Raw genomic sequence first — 20448 nt, 5'->3', positions numbered from 1 at the left:
TCCCTGGTGACACTGCAACAATTCCCATTCTGGCCAAGCAGCAGTGCTCATTCCAATCTGCAGAGGAGCGCAGAGTTGGACACACTCAGGATCCCCTAATGTGAACAGACTTACATGGGATACTTCAGAGGCACTGTAAAGCATTATGTAGCATTTCTGTCCCTGCTGGCTGCTTATTGTAGCATCTCACCTGTTTTATGAACTGGAGCAGAGACCGGTGGTTCTGCTCCCAGTACTTTGGCAAGTCTTCAGCATTTGGGTATTTCACACAGCCTAACTCAATGGTCACTTCAAAGCAGTTTGTGTTTAAGTAGTTCCAATCTTGCATCCCACCTAAGGCAGAAACAACAGAACTATAATCAAGAACCTCAAAATCTTCTTACAACAATCATAAAATACCCTGGCTGTTAAGTTGTAGAGCTTTGAGAAATTAGACTCACACAGGGTGAAATTCTAACAGCAAAATGCTGCCTTGTAACAGAAAACTGAAGCGGTTTATACAGGGTGAGACCTCCCCCAGGCTTCAGAGAACTGTCAAGATGCAGGAAGGACATATTTATTCCCAAACTAAACATTTTACGCACTTGGACCTCAAAAATATAGACTGTAGCAAGTTATGTTTAAGTTTTTATAAACTCTCCTTCCCAATAGCCAAAACCAAACACAGGAGCGCACAGCCCACCTGATCACAGGTAGGCATAGCACAAATTCACCTAGTCCAGAATAATTTATAGCCTCTAAGTTGTAGTTAGACAAAAAGGGGCTCAGGTCCCTCTAGGCTAGATCCACCAGGGAAGAGAGCTAGGTGATTAATAGGAAATTCTAAAGACAATCTTGTCCACAGATACATTCATATGGAAAAACTGTTTGAGACTCAAGATCCACTGCACTCAAGGCCATGAACAGATTCTTCCCCATGTGGTGTTTTACCTTGAACATTATACCAGTGAGCCCCATTAGTGATGCCATGGGGGAAATATTCATTGGGGTACATGTCCTTACAAGGGCTGCCCTGGTACATCTGAGTATTTTCCTGAAAAATAGAAGTGATCACACATGAACCCTAGACTTTGCATGTACTGTGGTGACACTTTCCACGTTAAGTCCATTACATTTTAATATGCATCTTAGACTCGGCAGCACACATTAAATACAGATGGATATTTATGAATACATATAGCCACATACAGCACAGTTCTCTGAGCTACTGCTAATCCAGTGCTGATTATCTAGAGCCATGGAAAGCCCATCCATGTCTGGTCATGTCCATGACTCCCGCTGTGGCTCATTTGCGGTAAGTACTACAGTCCCTCAGCCCAGAGTCTTGCATAATCAATTTTTAATGGCTTCCAAATAAATTGACAGCATGCTACTCCTACAGCACCTGTCAGGCTGATTATGCTGGAAGTTAGCTCCTGCAATGACAGCCACCCACAAGACTGGTTCTGCTGTAACCCAGGGAGGGATAGCAACATTACACTTAAAGGGTAAGACTCCATGAATATTACCTACACATGTTTTTTCCCAGCAGTTTTTGCAAACCAAAATCAGTCAGTCACTAGGAGTTACCGAAGCAAAATGTGCAATTGCTTTGTTTTAAATATAGCTTTACCTTGGAATAAGAAAGTGCAAGCTGCTGAAACACACCATCATCTGGTGATTTACTGTAGATGGCTATTCCTTTCTCATCATCATCAAAGGGGTAATTAACCACCAAAGAACCTGCAGGAGAAACAAGATTCTACTTAGTGTGCTTTTATAATGGACCTTTAAATCCTAGCGTAGAGAAAGCTTTCCCAAAAAACACCAGAGAACAAGTCTGTATTTGCCAAGGCATGGAGTGAGCCGCAGTACTAAGCCAGGTAGATAAAGGAGACAATTAACATGTAGTAACAGTTACCAATCCATCCTAATGGAATGTGCTTACTCCAGGAAAGTCACAGCAATTCTGAAACTGGAGCACTACAACCAGGCATGTTGCCCTTGCACATAAAGCTGGGCACAGATCATGGGGGCAATTTTTGAATGAGATGGGAAAGCAAGAGTCTAGGAGGCTTACAGAAGGAGTGGAATTTGGGTCAGTGGTATCCTCGGCCAGCAGCAGTTCTGAATATTGCATCCCTTCACTCCTTAAGAAGGCTTCTTGTTACGAAGATTTGTGCACAAGTCAACTCTTGAATAAACTAAACAGATTCTTACAAAGTTACATTAACAGCACTAGGAGACACTCAATGTCAGTGCCGGTGGACAAACCCCGACACTGTAGGCAGGTCTGGATTAACTTATCGATGCACTGAAGTCAGTGCATTTGTACTTGCACAACCACCATCTGCCAGCAGCTACAGCCACAAGAAGTCTGGGGAACAAGCTAGCATGCAGTGACTATTAACTTAGATCACTCCAAGAGGCAACTGATTACATTATCGGGAACCTAGCAGCTTAGCCATGCAGCGAGGTGATGATACCAAGTAGTTCCACCTAGGTCCCTTAATTTTATACATAACCAGACATCCAGCTAGGGTGACCAGATGTCCCAAAAAACGGGACTGTCACTATAAAAACGGGACTTTCTTATATAGGCACCTATTACCCCCCATCCCATTTTTTCACAGTTGCTATCTGGTCACCCTACATCCAGCCCACCTGAGTGCCTAGCACCGCAGATGCACTGAAGATGAAGAACACTGAACCACCCAGAAGTTAACTCCACGGAGACTTTAACGTGGCTCATTTATCAGTGCTCTTACCGCCCTCGGCACTAGGAGGTCTGGGGGTGCCTCACCTTTCAGATTCTGAATAAAATGTAACAGTTTCCCCTCAAGATGACCAGATAAACTGCCTCTCCCCCCCCCCCCCCAGGGTGAGTGGCTGTAACCTTCTGCCAGTGGCCCCTTCTTAATGCACTTCTGCTCTATTTAGGCAAGAGTCTGGCTAATGGCCAAAGGAAGCCAATTCTTTAGGCCAGGCCAGGCCAGAGAAACTTCTGCTGCTGCTCCTAGACAGAGCAGAAGCACCCCAGTGTTACTCAGCCTCCACAATGGGGCAGTGACCCCCTTCTCCCACAAGGCAAGTTTTGTCTACATACCTCCATGCAAGTTTGCCGAGAGTACGAACGGAAAGGCCCTGAGCCAGTTCATGACAGCGAGAGTCTCTGGCTGCAGCGGGTCGGTCGTTGGCAGGAACTGGTCTGGGAAGTTTCGGTTCAGGTCATAGTTGTTACTATTGTTTCTGCCAACTGTGCTGCTTCTGTCTCCTGAGCAACAAACAACATATTCAGCCTGCATCCCCCTACATTCACAGCAGCACAAACCCATTACCAGCGTACCTCAAAGCAAGGGGGAAAGGCAGTGCTTTCGACAGACAGCAAGACATCCGTTTCTTACCCAGAACACTCCGTTCTCCACCAGCCCACTGTACCACAGTCCCAGGGAGTTTAGGAGATATACTAATGGGCTGGCTTCCTGCAGCTTCCTGCCCCCCCACAATCTATTCTCCCAAGTAGGGAGCCCACTTCCTGCATGCATATCTCTGGGAGATGGCTGCCGCGTGGAGTGGTCACCATTATGAGCCTTTGTCCTCTGCACTCACCAGGTTTCTGATTTTATTAATTAGTCAGTACACAGAGATGACATGTGCAGTTTAAACTGGGGAATAATCTAGATGGACTGATGTCAGAGAAAAAACCCAGTGCTTACATCTCAAAACTAGCTTCATTACACCCTATCTGAGTTTAACCAAGTGAAGAGCAACTACTATTGGAGGAACTGGCTTTTCCCTGCCAATCTGCAAAGTTACGAATTTCAGAGAGCTCACACACAGAGCTGCTTTACCTATTCTAACCTCATGATAAGGTTCTGTATTTTATGATCCTTGGAAAAACACTTTTCAGAGTGCCCGGCTCCTAGCACAGATGTTACAAAACGGGCTGCACATTTGAGTTGTGTCTAGACAATACTGGGTTTCTTTGTTTAAAGATCTGCCTTGGGAAAGCTACAAGAACAGAAGAGGACTAAGGCAGGACAATTTGCAGCTGTGCTGAAGCATTAGGGCACCTCAGCCACTTAGAACTCAAGCATGGCACCTTGCACATCAAGAACAAGTGGATCCACGCTACCACAAAGATGTAGCAAGCCAGCTCTCTGCCCGTCCTGGACAGGAAAAGTTGTGTGCAACACAAATCAGGCTCCTGGCCCTTTCACCATGATGGAGACACTCCCCAATGCCCGCTATTGAACCTACATGCATGAAGGCTGTTTAGTAAAGAGCAGAGCTACCTTCTTGGGATTTTTCATAGCCATCAGGGTTCATGGAGGGCATGATGTGGATTCGGGTATTAAGGACCAACTCTGTTACTTCAGGATCTGTTCCGAAGTTCTTGCAGAGATAATCAATGAGATTCAGAAGCAGTTCTCGGCCTACTACTTCATTCCCATGCATATTCCCAATGTACTTGAACTCTGGTTCACCTGGGCAGAACAGACATTTCAGCAACAGAAATGATGCATTCTCCTTGTAACAGCAGCAATGTTTTGACACCCCGTGCATTGTAAAGCCAGTGTGAACACTAGCACCTCAAGCCCACTTGTGATGGGCCCCTGAAACCACTTGCAGTCCTTGTCACCTCTCTCCCAGTTTACCTCCTGCAGTGAGATGGCATCAGCCTGGCTACTGAGACAGGACAACTCCATGGGAAGACAAGCTGTAGGGGCGAGTTCCTTGCATAGCTCAAAGAGACCAAGATCCCCCTGGAATCCCTTTGAGTGACTCAGATGAGGATGCATCCAATGAAGTGAGCTGTAGCTCAAATAAATTAGTTAGTCTATAAGGTGCCACAAGTACTCCTTTTCCTTTTTGCGGATACAGACTAACACAGCTGCTACTCTGAAACCTGTTGGATGAGGAAGGCAGGAGTTCTGCATCACTAAGAGGGTCTAATGCCGTGGGCAGTGTCCAAGGAAGGCCCCCCACAGGGGACCACTCCCCATTTCCCTGGGAAGCTCAGGAAATCTACCCAACAGGTTTGTTTCATACTTTGGATTGAGTGTGCAACCCACCCGGCGGCACTTTGTAGAGTGTCCGAGTCTGGCTACCTTGTCTGCAATGTCTGGCTTGTGTTATAGCCGTCACGTGTGGAACATGAGTGGGAGAGCCAGCCACACCACGACTCTAGGGTACCAGTCGGCATCTGTATCCAGAAGCGCAGGCAGAAACAATTCGGCTCGCAAAGCTTTCTAGAAATTGATAAGCCTAGACATGACAGCGGCAAGGCTTCCCCCAGCAGCACAAGGGGCTGCGAAAGAACCACTGGGAAGGGCATCTTCATTTAATCAAGTGTTCCCTACACATGCCTCTCTCTCTCGAGATTGCACTGGCACCCACAATGTGCTAGGTTATTTCCAAACAAGGTGACCTTGTCCCTGCCAGGCAGGGCTCGCAATCCATCCATCTGGATACGACGGAATCACAACTCCCCCAACCCTCCCCAGTTTGCGCATACAGCTCCCACCACTACAGTCCAAGGCATCTAAGGCCTGGTCTACACTGGGGAAGGCGGTTGGAAATCGATCTAAGTTACGCAACTTCAGCTATGCGAATAATGGAGTTGAAGTTGACATACTTAGATCTACTCACCACAGCGAGATGACTGCTGACGCTCCCCCGTCGACTCTGCCTGCACCTCTCACTCCAGTAGAGTACAGGAGTCTACAGGAGAGCGCTCGGGAGTCAATTTATTGCAACCTCCACTGGATCAACTGCTGCTTGCTGATCTGGCAGGTAGCATAGACATACCCCGAGAGGCCATCTGGCAGAGGCCCTGGCGCACACTCTGCTCTGGAGGTGCACAGGTAATATGTCACAGAAGGATTTCATGGGGCTGGCCGGTTACCTGGTTCGTGGACGCCTGGGTTGTCTGATATCTCCATCACATACAGCTCCCTTTGCTCCACTGACTTGCCCACCGAGTAGAGGCGTGTGATGTTGGTGTACTCGCTGGCATACCTCCTCAGGAAGATCTCCATGTCTGGGAAGTGGTGGTGGCGAAAGTCCTCAGGCTGCAGTGGCTGGTGGAGAGAAGTCGGGCTCGCTGTCTTTGCCGGGGCAGTGGCATTGGCAGCAAAGCCTGGGGCAGGAGTGGTGGCAGCCGGCGTAGGGGCAGGAACAGGCACCAGGACAGTCGGTTGCAGGGAGAAGTCCACTCCTGTTGCAGCTCCTTCTTTCACCTCAACATTCTCTACAGTCAGTGGCACATAGCTGAGAAAGACAAGTCTGCTTTCAACAGGAGATTCAATCAGTGAAACAGGAAGCTACACCGGAGAGGTCTTTTCCCAGCATTGCCTCCAACCACCACATAGAACAGGGCTGGTGCTTTAAAAGCGACACCAGAGATTCACCAGCCAGCACGCTGTCAGGTCACATCCTACTGCCATCAGTCCAAACCCTGCCTTAACTGCAAGGACGACAGCCCTGCCAGAGAGTCACGAGAGGTAGAGCTCCTGCCTACAGCACTCTTCTCAAGAAGGGCCCCTCTGGGACTGCCTTGGCAGCACGCTAAGGGAAGGGGCTTTAACCCATCTGGTAATGCTATCTTTATAGGCTTTAATGCTGCCTTCCTCCCACCCACACTGTGCCACCCCAAATGGTGGCACTCCAGGGGCAAGAGTGTTCAGCGTGAAATGCAGGACAAGTCAGCACATGGAGCTGCAGCCTGGCACCATCACAGAAAAGAATCAACGGTAGCAGCTTCTTGCCAAACCCTGTAAGCATGAACAGACCATGAAAATGAGCATATGTAGCAGTACAGGACCCTGTCTGCTTCAGAGACGTTACCCTACGACAGCTGCTGTGATGTTATAGGTTCCAGGCACGAGCAGTCTGTGGTAGTCGCCGAATCTGCCTGCTGTGATGTTATGATCGATGCCAGCAACAACAATGGTCGCATTTGCCAGGCCAGACCCAGTGACCGAGTCTCTGACAAACCCTTTTACTCCCATGTGGACCTGGGGAAACAAATGAAACAGGAACTGATCAAGGCAAATCACTCCAGGTACAGATGGATCCTTCCCCCATCGCCACGAATGCTGATAAGTCTAGAACAGAGTTAGCTGGGCAGAAGTGCCCAACCAGCCTGTAATTCAGAGGGAAGTTTGACTGGACCACTACACTACAAAAATCCCAGGATGAAACGAAACAAACTCTACCACTCAGAAATCCCTTGGGCTCTCCATGGAGAGGGACCAAAAAACTGTCAACATTTGCAACCCTGCCTAAATAGGCCCTGCCGTGTACAGCAGCGATACAGCACTGCAACAGGACCACAGAGAAGCAAAGCTGCCTTATAGCTGGTGACTTCTGTTAAATCGTAGCTACGACATGGCAACCTCGGCTATTAGCCATAGAGCCACAGAAACATTCCACACCCCGTACTTTGGGGTTTGATCTGCCAGTCAAGTGCACCTAGGCCTTGTATCTCTGGTGCACAAGCCCCTGTTTGACCTCCTGAGAAGACAGAACACGTTTTACCTTCTCAATGAAGGTGAGGAGAGATTCCTGGTTATACTCCCATTCCTGTTGAAGCTGGGACGCCATTGGGTACTTGCAGCAGGACAGCTCCAAAGTGATCTCAAAGCAGTCAGCCCAAACGTAGTTGTAATCCTGCATCCCCCCTGGGGAACGAGAGGAGACTGGTCACAAAGAAGAAAGCTGGTGAAATGCCAGACTCAGGAAGTACCTCGCACCCTGAAGCCCTCTTGCAAACCAATAGCATTTCATGGAACTATGACATACCTGCGGAGAAGGCTCGCGGGGCTGAATGCGGGGTCTGCCTTGCTCCCTATTTCTGTATCAGGTCAGGAGAACAGCTTTCAAAATGATTTTGGGTAGTAACAACAACGCTGATGCAGCTTTCAGAACTGCCACCCCCACCACGTTCTGCTGCTGGGTGCAGAATCATCCCCCAGCACTACCAAAGACAGGAGCTGTCCAAAGTGCCATGTGGTTCTCACCTGTACCCTTGATCTGAGGCTGCCATTTAATCCATTCCCACTCCTCCCACCCTTCTCGAAGCCACAGTCACCCCTCACTTCAGTCACTGGTGAGCAGTTACAGCAAGAGGCAGACTAACTTTCACTCTGATTTGGGGGAAGGGGAAGCTGTGACAGTATTAGCCCCACTGAAGCACAATACTCAAGTCATTGCTAGATTGCTGTCATTGCTAGATCCCAGCCCAAAGAATTGCACTACCCCACTAAATGTAATGGAATTGAGTCTGCTTTCTTCGATACCCATCAGGATTTGGGGGGACAGCTTACTAGCTAAGAGCTAAGTCACCCAAACCTCCCTGAGGATTTGGAAAAAAAGTGAAGAAGGGCATGGGCTTGAGTTTGTTTTAAGATCTTAAGATGATCTAGAGGCAGCTCAACTTTCTTTGCTCTGTAACCTTCCACCTGCCTTGCAATGGCAGCTGCAGGCACTCAGGTAAGAGTCCGAAAGGCTGCCTAGTTCCAATAAGCACCGCTGTCCCTTCTGTTGGGGGGATATTTGGAAGTTCCTATGGCCACACTTCAGTGAGAGTCAACTCATCTCTCCATCCAGAACAATATGGACGGAACGAAGGACTGCTGCAATTCCAGTCAGATCCCAGCCCTTCTGGCATTTCAGGGTCACGCCTCACTGTTGCAGCTCTGTCACACAGCTGTACTACAGCTCTGAGCACTCGAGAGGTTTCAACAGTAACCAGCATGTTACAAAACAGCCAGACAAGTCCATGAAACAGGTTTCAAAGCCACCCTGACAGACCAAACCACTGAGTGTAGCACTTAACTCTACTTAGTATATAACAAAACGTTAGCTAGTCTAGCTGTTATAGAGCCAAGAGCATAGACACCATGCTAATTAATCCTCACAACACTGAGGCGAGTTCTTACAGCAGGATAAGATGAGGAGAAAGAAGTTAGGTGCCTTGAAGGCTTTTAAAAGGACCATTGTCAGATCAAAGATGACCCAAAGTTTAGATGGTTAATAAAAGCTTTCACAAGAGACGACCAATATGGAAATATTTCCAGGAGTCTCTCTTTTAAGCAAATGGAAATGTAATGAGTTAACATTCTGCTGCAGTGTTAACAGAACTACAGCAGTCCTGTGCTAGTGCATGAGAACCCAAGCCTGAAACTAAACAGAAACAAGTGAACCATGCAGTGCTTCTCCAGCTAGGCAGACAGACATTGGAGAATTATATAGATTTTCAAAGGGTTTGGCTGTTTTTGTTTTTAAGAGCGACTCAGACAGCAGCTCTCAGAAGGGGGGGGGGGTGGAAGAGTAAAGAAGGTCAGCGTTGATCATCTACCTTCAGTCTCAGAAGCAACTCACAGCAGTCTGCTTCCTTGAGCAAATGCCATGTGGAGTAAAACAATGCTTGGCCAGTTGTTAACTATCTGTTCATAGCAGGAAGTTATGAATTTGAGACATCAATACATAAAAAGCGTACCCAGTGCTTTGCCTGCCATTCATGGGAGTTTGAAACACATGCTCAACCAAAATAGAGTGACAGACTAAAGTAGACTAAATGCATCCGATGAAGTGAGCTGTAGCTCACGAAAGCTTATGCTCAAATAAATTTGTTAGTCTCTAAGGTGCCACAAGTCCTCCTTTTCTTTTTGCGAATACAGACTAACACGGCTGCTACTCTGAAAGACTAAAGTAGGTCTCAAACACATCACTTTTTGCAAAACTGACTCTCAAAGCAGTCCACTGCACGCTATGGATTTTTAATTGTTAGCTACACATTCACACAGCCCTTTACCAAAGCAGACAGGTTACATCTGCAGTGTAGGGAACTGGGCATCACATGCAGAAAAACACACAGCTCTACAAAGGATTCAGAGGTTTGCAGAGAGCCCAAGTACTCATTTGCCCAGCATTTAAAAGACATCTGTGACTAGGGGTGTCAGATGACACCACACAACAGAGCACAAAGAACAAAGCAACAAGTGTCAGAAACTAAGACAGAACATACTCTCATTCTGTGGATCTGGTTTAATCTGTTTTGGGATAATTAGGGCTCTATGAAATCCGTGTTAACGAAAACACAGGCAGAACCCAAACACCGCGGAATCCATGCTCTCTCCAGCACTAGGACTGTAGCAGCAGGCAGGCAGGGCTGGCTGTGGATGCAGCTGCTGGAAGTAAGAGCCCAGAGGGCATGGGTGGTGCAGGGGGCTAAGAACATGGAGGGAGTGCAGGGGCTAGGGAAGAAGGGCTATCATCTGGGATTTAAGGGTAGCTTCTGAGAACTCCATTCCTTACTGTGTCAGTTGCATGTCAGGAGTCGCAGCCGAGCAAGGGCACCATTTAGTGTGGGGGGGGGGCACCTCCCCTTTGCACCACAGTGGAGTGCAAACAGGAAAATGAACTAGTGCTCCTTGCTCTTGCTAGAGGAACTGGAAGCCCTTAGTTGTGGTCTGAAGTTGCTGCAGGGCTATCTCTGAGGAGCTGGACCAGCAGTCCCCCCCCCCCCCCACACACACACACACACACACACACTCATGTTTCCCTGGCTGTGTCAGCAGCAGGAGAGCTGACCCCCCTGCCAGGCCTGACACCCAGCAGCTGCCGCCACCGCCAGGATGAGAGTGGCACTCAAAGCACTTCATGTGGGTTAATAGCTCCTCAGTACCCAAATAATAGGACAAGACCCAGGAGAAAGCAGGTTCTGGCAAGCCTTGATCTAAAGAAGAGACCTGTTGAGTGCTCATCTCCTTAACTGTCCCGGCCTCCAGCTCGGGCAAGAATCCCACCAGCAGACCTGCTGTGATAAGGGGATAAGCACAAGCATTGCAGAACTCAACCCCCCTCCTTCCAAGATCTGTGCACACATGCCACTGTGCCCTTATTCCCATCCCCTACACAAGAGGAAGGTGGCTGTGGGAATTGAGCCATGGACTAGCCTACTAGCATTATGAATACCATCAATGTATTCTGTCTGTAAGGAGGAAAAAATCACTTCAGTCCAGCCTCTTTAGCAAAATCTAAAGTCACTGGAAAGCTTGCTGGGCCAATATATTTAGCCTAAGAAGCTGTATAATATGCCCCTAAGGATGCCATAATGAGTATTTCAGAGTAGCAGCCGTGTTAGTCTGTATTCGCAAAAAGAAAAGGAGTACTTGTGGCACCTTAGAGACTAACACATTTATTAGAGCATAAGCTTTCGTGAGCTACAGCTCACTTCATCGGATGCATTTGGTGGAAAAAACAGAGGAGAGATTTATATACACACACACAGAGAACATGAAACAATGGGTTTATCATACACACTGTAAGGAGAGTGATCACTTAAAATAAGCCATCACCAGCAGCAGGGGGGGGAAAGGAGGAAAACCTTTCATGGTGACAAGCAAGGTAGGCTAATTCTAGCAGTTAACAAGAATATCAGAGGAACAGTGGGGGGTGGGGTGGGGGGGAGAAATACCATGGGGAAATAGTTTTACTTTGTGTAATGACTCATCCATTCCCAGTCTCTATTCAAGCCTAAATTAATTGTATCCAGTTTGCAAATTAATTCCAATTCAGCGGTCTCTCGTTGGAGTCTGTTTTTGAAGCTTTTTTGTTGAAGGATAGCCACTCTTAGGTCTGTAATCGAGTGACCAGAGAGATTGAAGTGTTCTCCAACTGGTTTTTGAATGTTATAATTCTTGACGTCTGATTTGTGTCCATTCATTCTTTTACGTAGAGACTGTCCAGTTTGGCCAATGTACATAGCAGAGGGGCATTGCTGGCACATGATGGCATATATCACATTGGTAGATGCGCAGGTGAACGAGCCTCCGATAGTGTGTCTGATGTGATTAGGCCCTATGATGGTATCCCCTGAATAGATATGTGGGCAGAGTTGGCAACGGGCTTTGTTGCAAGGATGAGTATGTCCTCTTCCCATGAAGAACAAACTGTCACTTTTGCTTTGCAGGGGACAGATGGCACAGAATAAAATAAAGAGGTGATTAAACAGATGATGCAAGTCACTTCCTTCTGATCAGAGAACCAATTGCTCACTCGCACCTCAGGCTGAGCGCTGTTGGCAGCAACACCAAGCAGGCAGAGGAATGTTTTGGTCCATTAGTCAGCAATCAAGCCAGTTTGGGGGGGAGGCGGGGGGAATTCCAGCTGCTAGGCATTAGCTACGGAACACTGCACAAGAGCTTATTCCCTTAGATGAAGGGACTTCAGGAGGTGAAAGAGGCTTTGAAGGTTGAACTTGCCTCTCGATCTTGGGTAAAGGAATGGGGACCACATTACATCCTCAGCTTAACTTCAGTAACCAGAGAGATAAAGAAGCAAATAATCGAGCAATCAATCAATTTGCAAAACACCTAGAAGATACAGAGGTGATAAAGTTACAGTCAACACAGATTTGTCAAGAACAAATCCTGTCAAACCAAGCGGGGGGGGGGGGGGGGGGAAGAGAGTGGTAGATGAGGTATATCTTGACTTTAGTAAGGCTTTTGATACAGTCTCGCATGATCTTCTCATAAACAAGGGAAATGCAACCTAGATGGAACTCCTATTAGGCGGCTGCATAACTGGCTGGAAAACCGTTTCCCAGAGAGTAGTTATCAGTCATGCTGGAAAGGCATAATGAGTGGGGTCCTGCAGGGATCAGTTCTGGGTCCAGTTCTGGCCAATATCTTCATCAATTATTTAGATAATGGCATACAGAGTACATTTATAAAGTTTGCAGACGATATCCAGATGGGAGGGGTTGCAAGTGCTTTGGAGGATAGGATTATAATTCAAAATGATCTGGATAAACGAGAGAAGTGGTCTGAAGTAAACAGCATGAAATTCAATAAGGACAAATGCAAACTTCCACTTAGGAAGGAACAATCAGTGGACATATACAAAATGGGAAATGACTGCCAAGGAAGGAGTATTGCGGAAAGGGATTTGGGGGTCATAGTGGACAACAAGCTAAATATGAGTCAGAGTAACTCTGTTGCCCAAAAAAAGGGGGGGGGGGGAGAGAACATCGTTCTGGGATATACCAGCAGGAGCGTTGTAAGCCAGATACGAGAAATAATTCTTTGACTCTACTCCATGCTGTAGATGGAAAGATAAGTGTCATCAAAAACAGCTACAGAGTGAAATACATGCATGTGAATCCACTCAACTAACATGGCTCCTCACAAGTCAGACTCTATATTATTACTTTATCAAACACAGCAAGCATGCAAATCTCAAATATAAGAATTTCCAAAAGGGCTATTACATTATTTCCCTTTTTAAACCTGAGAGACGCCAAGGGATCCCATCTCCAGTAACAGTACACCAACTCCACACTGCTCCCAGTCCAGCACTGAGCTACAGAATGCTCCATGTGACAATTCCACTGCCCCACCAGCCACCCAGCTGAGATTAAGAACTATGCTGTGTGCAGGGGAGTTAAAAAACAGAAGAGTAACTGAGCATGGAACAGAGATAGTCTCAACAGGTCTCCAAGTCTGAGCTGTGCTAATCTAAGGAGTTGGAGAGCAGAAGCAAAGTTCAGCAGTGGCTCGGAGGACTACTTTTGCTATGGATACTTGACCTTCAGGATTATTCCTATGGCCCTGCACATGCCTCCTTAGTTCAACACCACACACACACACACACACACACACACACACACACACACTTGTTTGCAAACTCAGAAATGAGGGCCAACAGCATCTGGCCACAGCACAAGCTTTGACCAGTGACTCCAAGTCCAGGACAATGAATCCCACAGCAGTCTACCTTCCGGCATGTTTGATTACACAAGATAAAATACAGCAGGAAAAAATGTGCCTGTTGAAAAACGATGTCCCTTCCTCCCCCTGCCCCCCACATGGCTTTAAGTCATTTAAAACCTGGCCTCTTCCCTGGCACATTTTAATCTGCAGGCTGTAGCATACACATGGCCACAAAACTTTAGCAGTCCTGCTGCAGGCATTGCCCATTAGCGGAGATTAGAATAAGGCCCATTTTGGAAAATTTACCCATAATCCTCCCCAAGGGGTACCAGAATCAGAGTGTCTTCATTCCATAGTACTTCTAAATTCTGAACACATTAACAAGTAGCTCCAGAGCCCAGTATGAGCCTCGAAGATCCCTGGCACAGAGCTGAAGAGTCAGATGCCCTGTAATATTTGTATTCTGGGTGATTTCAGTAAATGTTGCATGTAGCTGGCTTCCCTCCCTCTGCCTGCCCTTCATCTGACACCACCCATAAATGTTAATGCATTGAAAACCAGAAGGAACCCACCAACTGCACACATCATCACAATCAGTCCTTGCTGGAAGCCTCAAGCTCCCATATTCCCTTTCCATCTCTCAGCCTCTTTGGGTCACGTCTCAGTTATAATCTCAGGGGAGGGACTGACTTTATTGGTTGCAAAAGCACCAAGTGTGCATAGCGCCTTTAAATAGCAATTACTAGGACTCAAACAATGAGACAAACAGCACATGTGCATTTAAAGGCTCCTGGATTGCCAAGTCTCACCTGCCTTTCACTCTAGGGGTTGATGCGAACACAATGTTTATAAGTCACTAGCCAAGCCTTCTTGTGTGTGCTGTGAATTCTATTTTGCTTAATTTCCCCCACAGTCACTGCCTCTAAGTCACGTAAAAGCAAGTCTGCAGGGTTGGAGAATACCTGAATTGGAGTTTTCGGTTTCCCATTGCTTAGGGGCTTGTTTTCACAGAGAAGTTGGAAGCCTTTAGAAGCCTCTGTACTGGACAGATTTCAAGCCCCGTGGACGCTCATGCCTTCCTTCTGTCACTGCCTCAGTGAGGCCACACAGCTACAATCCTCTTCAGCCAGGGTCTGAGGCAGCAGTTGCTTAAAAGGCCCAGGATGCTGATGCAGAAGCCATCAAGAACATGCTTACAAATCCTGGCGTTTGCGCTTGGCTAGTTGTACACCAGAGAGCCAGCGTCAGACTTCGAAGTTACAAGGCTGTCTGCAAGTGCTTGCCTACTACTGCCACCAAACCTCAGGATTAGGAGGACACTGAGGTTGAGAACACCAACAGTAGATGTTCCTCCACAGCACACTTATTCCAGATACACAAAATGTTTAGCTATGGATCAATTGGTTCATGGCAAGGTCTGAAAACATTCCTGCTGCAACGTACAAGCTGACTGGCTTAGATGGTTTATACAACTGCCACCAAATTAAGGTGGCTCCAGGATATCCTGGTTCTATCTAAAGCAGAGTCACGAGGTTCCTTCCACAATCCTTCTCTTGTTCCGATTCCCCGTACAAACACAATGAACCTTGTTGAGCCAGGCAACATACAGCCTGTCCCACTTAGGTGTGCTCAGCAGGAGGGAGCAGGAAGCAGCGACGAAGGAAACACCATAAAACTATTTGCACAGTGAAATCCCCAGCAATGAATCAGCTATAATGGGGAAATAGATCAGACCTTTTTTCCTCTAAAAGCATATGGGTGCTAAAGACCAGTATTTGAATTCTGTCCCAAGAAGTGTGAACATGAGGTTTACACACGAGTCATTCAGCACCTAAACCCAGACTTCACATAAACAACATCTTTTAGGAATTACTGCTCAATAAAAATGTCAAGCCTTCACTAGGGCTTTCTAATTCTGCCACTTACAGCTCACTCCATAGCCCCCTCAGCTTCAGAGTGGGCAAAGACTGGAGTGTAGCTGGTTACAGAACCGTGCTACACTCGCTCCACGTTTCTCTTTTGTCCTCCATAAGAAACCCCACCTTATCTGGCAAATCTATGTTTGCGTAATAGCCTCTGCTGGGAGCTAAGACGAGAGCAAACTCAGGATGCTGTAGTAACTATTAATATTTCTGCTGGCCAATGAGACTTTTCAGGAAAAGCATGCCATCGCATGTCGGTAGGACTGGTATGATAATTTGTGGGAGACAAGTACCCATCAACGAGAGCAGTTACTCTTCAATTTTCCCTCCGAAGAACAGGGCATGGGGAAGTTAAGCTAAGCCGAGGTTAAGAAATGGGCTGTTTAAAACATCAGAATCAAAAGTGTCTAAGTTACCAGTGCAGAAGACCACCCATTATCAGACATCCCAGACTTCACTGAAGAGAACGTTCAATGGAACGCGAGACTAAAGAGAATCAGACTGAATTGCACTGACCATACAAATAACTTTCTTCAGACCAATGACTAGTGATCTACAAATTAATGGTTTCCACCCCTACACAGTTTAGGTGGGAATTTTCAAATATACCCAAGGAGTTTGTATGCCCAGTTCCCCACTATAAAATTTATGGGAGCTGGCTGTACAGTTACCCTAAGCATATTTGAAAATACATAATAGACTTTAACCCCCTACACCATGTTCCCAAATTGTGATTCACTGAGCACTTGCGGGTGGCCCATGGCCCATTTTGCTTTGTTTACAGCTGCATTAAAAGCTAAAAATATATTCCTTTTTTTTACCATTACTTTTCAACTGCAGCAATTGCCACAAAGATGTTTTGACAGCTAATGGGAGCTAAGATGGCCCATGAAAATAGAAGGAGAGGGGAGGTGACACATGCCATCAAGATGGGATCCAGACTAAGAGCTGTAGAACCCTGCTATGCAATATACTGAAATAACTCACCTTCTACATCATACCAATGAGCTCCATTAGTGATGCCATTCTTGAACGTCTCAAATTGCTCCCCTGGGCAGTTTGGGGTGCCAGTTTTCATTATCGGGTGGTTAGAAGCATAGGCTTTTGCCAGGTATTTAAACACTTCATCATCAGCTGATTTGCTATAGATTCCATTGAGCTTGTGCATGGGAGAGTCATCATAGGGATAGCTTGCAACCACAGAGCCCCCGTGCAGGTTCCCAGAGAGCACAAACCTGATTTTCAAAAACAAAAAAACGCTTATTAGAATCAGACAGAGCACACTAGGGCAGAGGTAACTGCCAGCACACGCCACCTGAATTAATATAGCTCCTTCTGGCCCAAAGAACTTCAGTGTGGACATTCTGAAATCCACATTTCGGCGAAGGAAAGTCACAGCTCTTTTGAAACTGCATGACTTTTTGGGACAGTAAGTGAACAGTTCTGTATCCAATTAATGCCGCATGACAAGACGAATTATTAGAGCTTTGCTAATTGTATCAAGGCTATGCTATATCTGAGACACATACTCAGCCTATACTAGATAAGCTCTAACAGTATCTGGTGGTGGCCATTGTCAGAGACAGGATAGGGAACTAAATGGATCTCAGGTCCAATTTAGCTTGGCAATTCACATGTTCTTAAGGCTTTGGTTAGCAAGTGCTCTTGCTAGGCTAAGGTGTCCCAGCTTCTCTAAGTCATGTTCACACAGGCACACTTTGCTTTGAAATATTCTATTTTATTTTACAGAAACCAATGGGGTGGGGGGAAAACAGAATGTTGTTAATCTGAAAAGGAGTTTATTTACTCCTAGCTTGTGGTTTGTCATACAAGCAGCTTCCTTTGAGGTTCAGCTCAGACTCTCAGGACTGCAGTCTGCTGCTAGAATGGAAAATGAGGCAACATGCAAAGCAGGATTACTTCAAAGCAACATGCACATTGATATTGTCAAGATGCTGAAAAAAAAAAAAAAAGGCTTCCCTCTCTTCAGCTGCCTAGGCATTGATGCATCACCATGGCAGCTACTGTCTTTACAGCTTACAAAAAGCAGCCATTAGACCATTGTATATCTTGCTCCGATAGGAACTTTGACATGTCCACTTATACTGAAAAAAATTCAGCAGCAGACAGCCCTGTAAAAAGTTTCTGAACGGAACCTGAATGGGATGGCATCTGAGAAGCCAAAAGAATTTCGCAATATAACCTCAGGGCTCCATTCACTTTAAACTGAGACACTCAGTTGAGTGTAACATCTAGTGTTACAGGAGATGGAACAAATCTCGTTTCCCTCCCAAGACACAAAAATACAGAGTCAGGCAAATCATCACAGGCAACTGCCATTTAGTTTTCAGAGTAGCAGCCGTGTTAGTCTGTATCCGCAAAAAGAAAAGGAGGACTTGTGGCACCTTAGAGACTAAAATTTATTTGAGCGTAAGCTTTCGTGAGCTACAGCTCACTTCATCGGATGCATCCGATGTTAGTCTCTAAGGTGCCACAAGTACTCCTTTTCTTTTTGCTATTTAGTTGTCCACATGGACAGCAGATGACAGACAGCTTTTTTTTAAGCTTTGAAGAATGTTTGAGTTGAGATGTATTCCAGGGTTTACTTGCACGATTAAGAGGCTTGTGTTGCAGTAAGGAATGGTCAGGTAAATACCAGAGACAAATTCTAAGGCAAGTATGAAAACTTAAGAGCACAGCAGGCCCCATGTCTCATTGTCCCTTAGCCTAGTCAAGAGGTCTCAAACACGCGGCCCGCAGGATTATTTTCTGCGGCCTGCCAGCTCCCCGCACCTCTAGCGTTTACCTAGAGCAGCTCCGGCCCAGCGTACACCGGGGCGGGGGGCAGGGTAGGTTCCCTCCCTGCCTGCCCTGCCCCCGCGCCGCTCCGGGAGGCGGCTGGGACCAGGTGGGGGGCCCAGGGGTCTGTGTGTTGCCCTGGATGCTCCTCTATGTACCTCCCCTGAAGCTCCCATTGGCTGCAGTTCCCCCTTCCTGGCCAATAGGAGCTTCGGGGGAGGTACCTGGAGGCACAGCCAGGGCAACACACAGACTCCTGTGCCCCTCCCGCTCATCCTGGCCACTTCCCAGAGCACCACGGGGGTAGGGCAGGCCGGCAGGGAGCCTGCCCTGGCCCCCCCAAGCCCCTTCTGCAGCCAAACCCCCGGCCCTGAGGCCCCTGCCCTCCCTGGGGGCTGGGAGGGGGCAGAGTTGAGGTGGGGATTTCAGGGAAGGGGTTGGAATGGGGGCAGGGAAGGAGTGGGAAGAGGCAGGGCCTCATGGAAGGGGTGGAGTGGGGGCGGGCCCGGGCAGCAGGTGGAGGGGTGATCAATGGTGCAGCCCTGGGACCAATGTACTAGTCCTCATGTGGCCCTCGTGGTCATTTGAGTTCGAGACCCCTGGCCTAGTCACAGGCAGTTGCAAAGGTCTCAATGCATCTGATACTCAAAGTTCCCCTGCATTTTTAAGAAGCTTTTTGTTCTCATTTGATAGAATATTGTAGAAAAATTCCGGTTTGTTCCCTTGCCATTCAGCCTCCGTGTATTTGGCTTATTAAGCAGATTTGACATGACCAAAAAGCCTTGGCTTTTTTTTTTTTTTTTTTTTTTTTTTTTTTAAACAAACAAGCTAAAGAATGCAAATCATATCATGTGACTGTCATCTAATACGACAGGAAACATTACATCCCTTAGGGATTTTTAAACAAATGTTTTTGTTTACCGACTAATTTTTGTATGAGTGATGAAGTTAGCACAGTATCATTACTGCCATGAGCCAGAGGAGAGCATCTTGTGTTGTATTGTTCCTGCACAGATCTGACAAAGTAGCTTTATTGTCAGCAGTGGTTTGCCAAATACTAGTAGTTTAAAAATAAATTTTAAAGTGTGTTTGAAACCCAGAGGATTTTCCCCACTAGATAATTTTGAGCAAGAGCAAATTTGGGGCTCAGTTTCATTTTGTGCTGCTGCACATTAATACACCAGAGCTGACAGTAAAGTTCAGCAAGTAAGCTATTGTGGACAACGCAATCAAGAACCCTGAGGAACAGGGTTGAGTCAACAACTCAGACCACGGACTTCTCTTACAGTTATAATACTGGATCTTTACTGGCACCTCCTGATCCCAACAGTCTGTTAAAATTTAACAAAAACTAGGGAGAAAAACTTGAGTTTCCGCACTCCGTTATGTAAATGTTACATGCTGATGCTTAACATCACAGTTGCTATTGTGTTTCTGCTGACCAGCTTAGCCAAAACTTCTTAGCCAAGAAGTACTAACAGAGGTTTTTTCAAGAGATCTTTATTATGGTGAAGTGGTCAATCAGACCTTAATTTCTCTCTCTCTCGGACTTTGGAAGATGTATACAATTTGCTTCGGTCTATCAAATCATGCCTGATCAGAATGTATTTCTTGTCAGCAAATACACAGCTGTCATACTCATTTTCCAGAGACTCGCAACAAAAAACTCTGCACTCCTGTTCCACACACCTTATGCGATGGCATTACATGTTCCACGGTACCAATTCTGTAACTCTCTTCAGATTTATCTTCAAAAAGTTAACAGAATCCTACACAATCTAATAATAATTTTCTTTTACAAATTCATTCAGGAAACTCATAGCAGATGAGACAGTCCCCAAAAAAAACATAACTGGATTTTCATAACCCAATTTAGCTAGCTATCCCCCCTCACGGGCAGCATTACTCCAGACAAATAAGCTTATCAGTGTATTTCCCTTCCTTTGCTCCAATCAGGAGCCAGAAGGCTAATGCACTTTTCTAGGCCCACAAACACTCAATAGAACTACAGACATGCATAAACATTT

The 20448-nt window shown here is 46.5% G+C and overlaps 1 protein-coding gene across 1 annotated transcript in view; it reads right to left on the bottom strand.

Moving 5' to 3' along the window:
* CPD (carboxypeptidase D) overlaps window positions 1-20448 on the bottom strand; it is a 32659-nt gene that overhangs the window by 10426 nt on the left and 1785 nt on the right. The window contains exons 2-10 of the mRNA XM_038375723.2: window positions 16610-16857; window positions 7522-7664; window positions 6829-6998; window positions 5888-6252; window positions 4275-4466; window positions 3086-3253; window positions 1613-1722; window positions 931-1033; window positions 191-333 (exon numbers count right to left, since the gene is read on the bottom strand). Coding sequence (XP_038231651.1) covers window positions 191-333; window positions 931-1033; window positions 1613-1722; window positions 3086-3253; window positions 4275-4466; window positions 5888-6252; window positions 6829-6998; window positions 7522-7664; window positions 16610-16857 — 1642 coding nt within the window. The remainder of the gene's footprint in view (window positions 1-190; window positions 334-930; window positions 1034-1612; window positions 1723-3085; window positions 3254-4274; window positions 4467-5887; window positions 6253-6828; window positions 6999-7521; window positions 7665-16609; window positions 16858-20448) is intronic.

Source organism: Dermochelys coriacea, chromosome 17 (assembly GCF_009764565.3).
Source record: "Dermochelys coriacea isolate rDerCor1 chromosome 17, rDerCor1.pri.v4, whole genome shotgun sequence".
In the NCBI taxonomy this organism is placed as follows: Eukaryota; Metazoa; Chordata; order Testudines; family Dermochelyidae; genus Dermochelys; species Dermochelys coriacea.
Note: the sequence above shows the minus strand (reverse complement) of the source record. Positions and strands in the feature narration are given on the sequence as shown.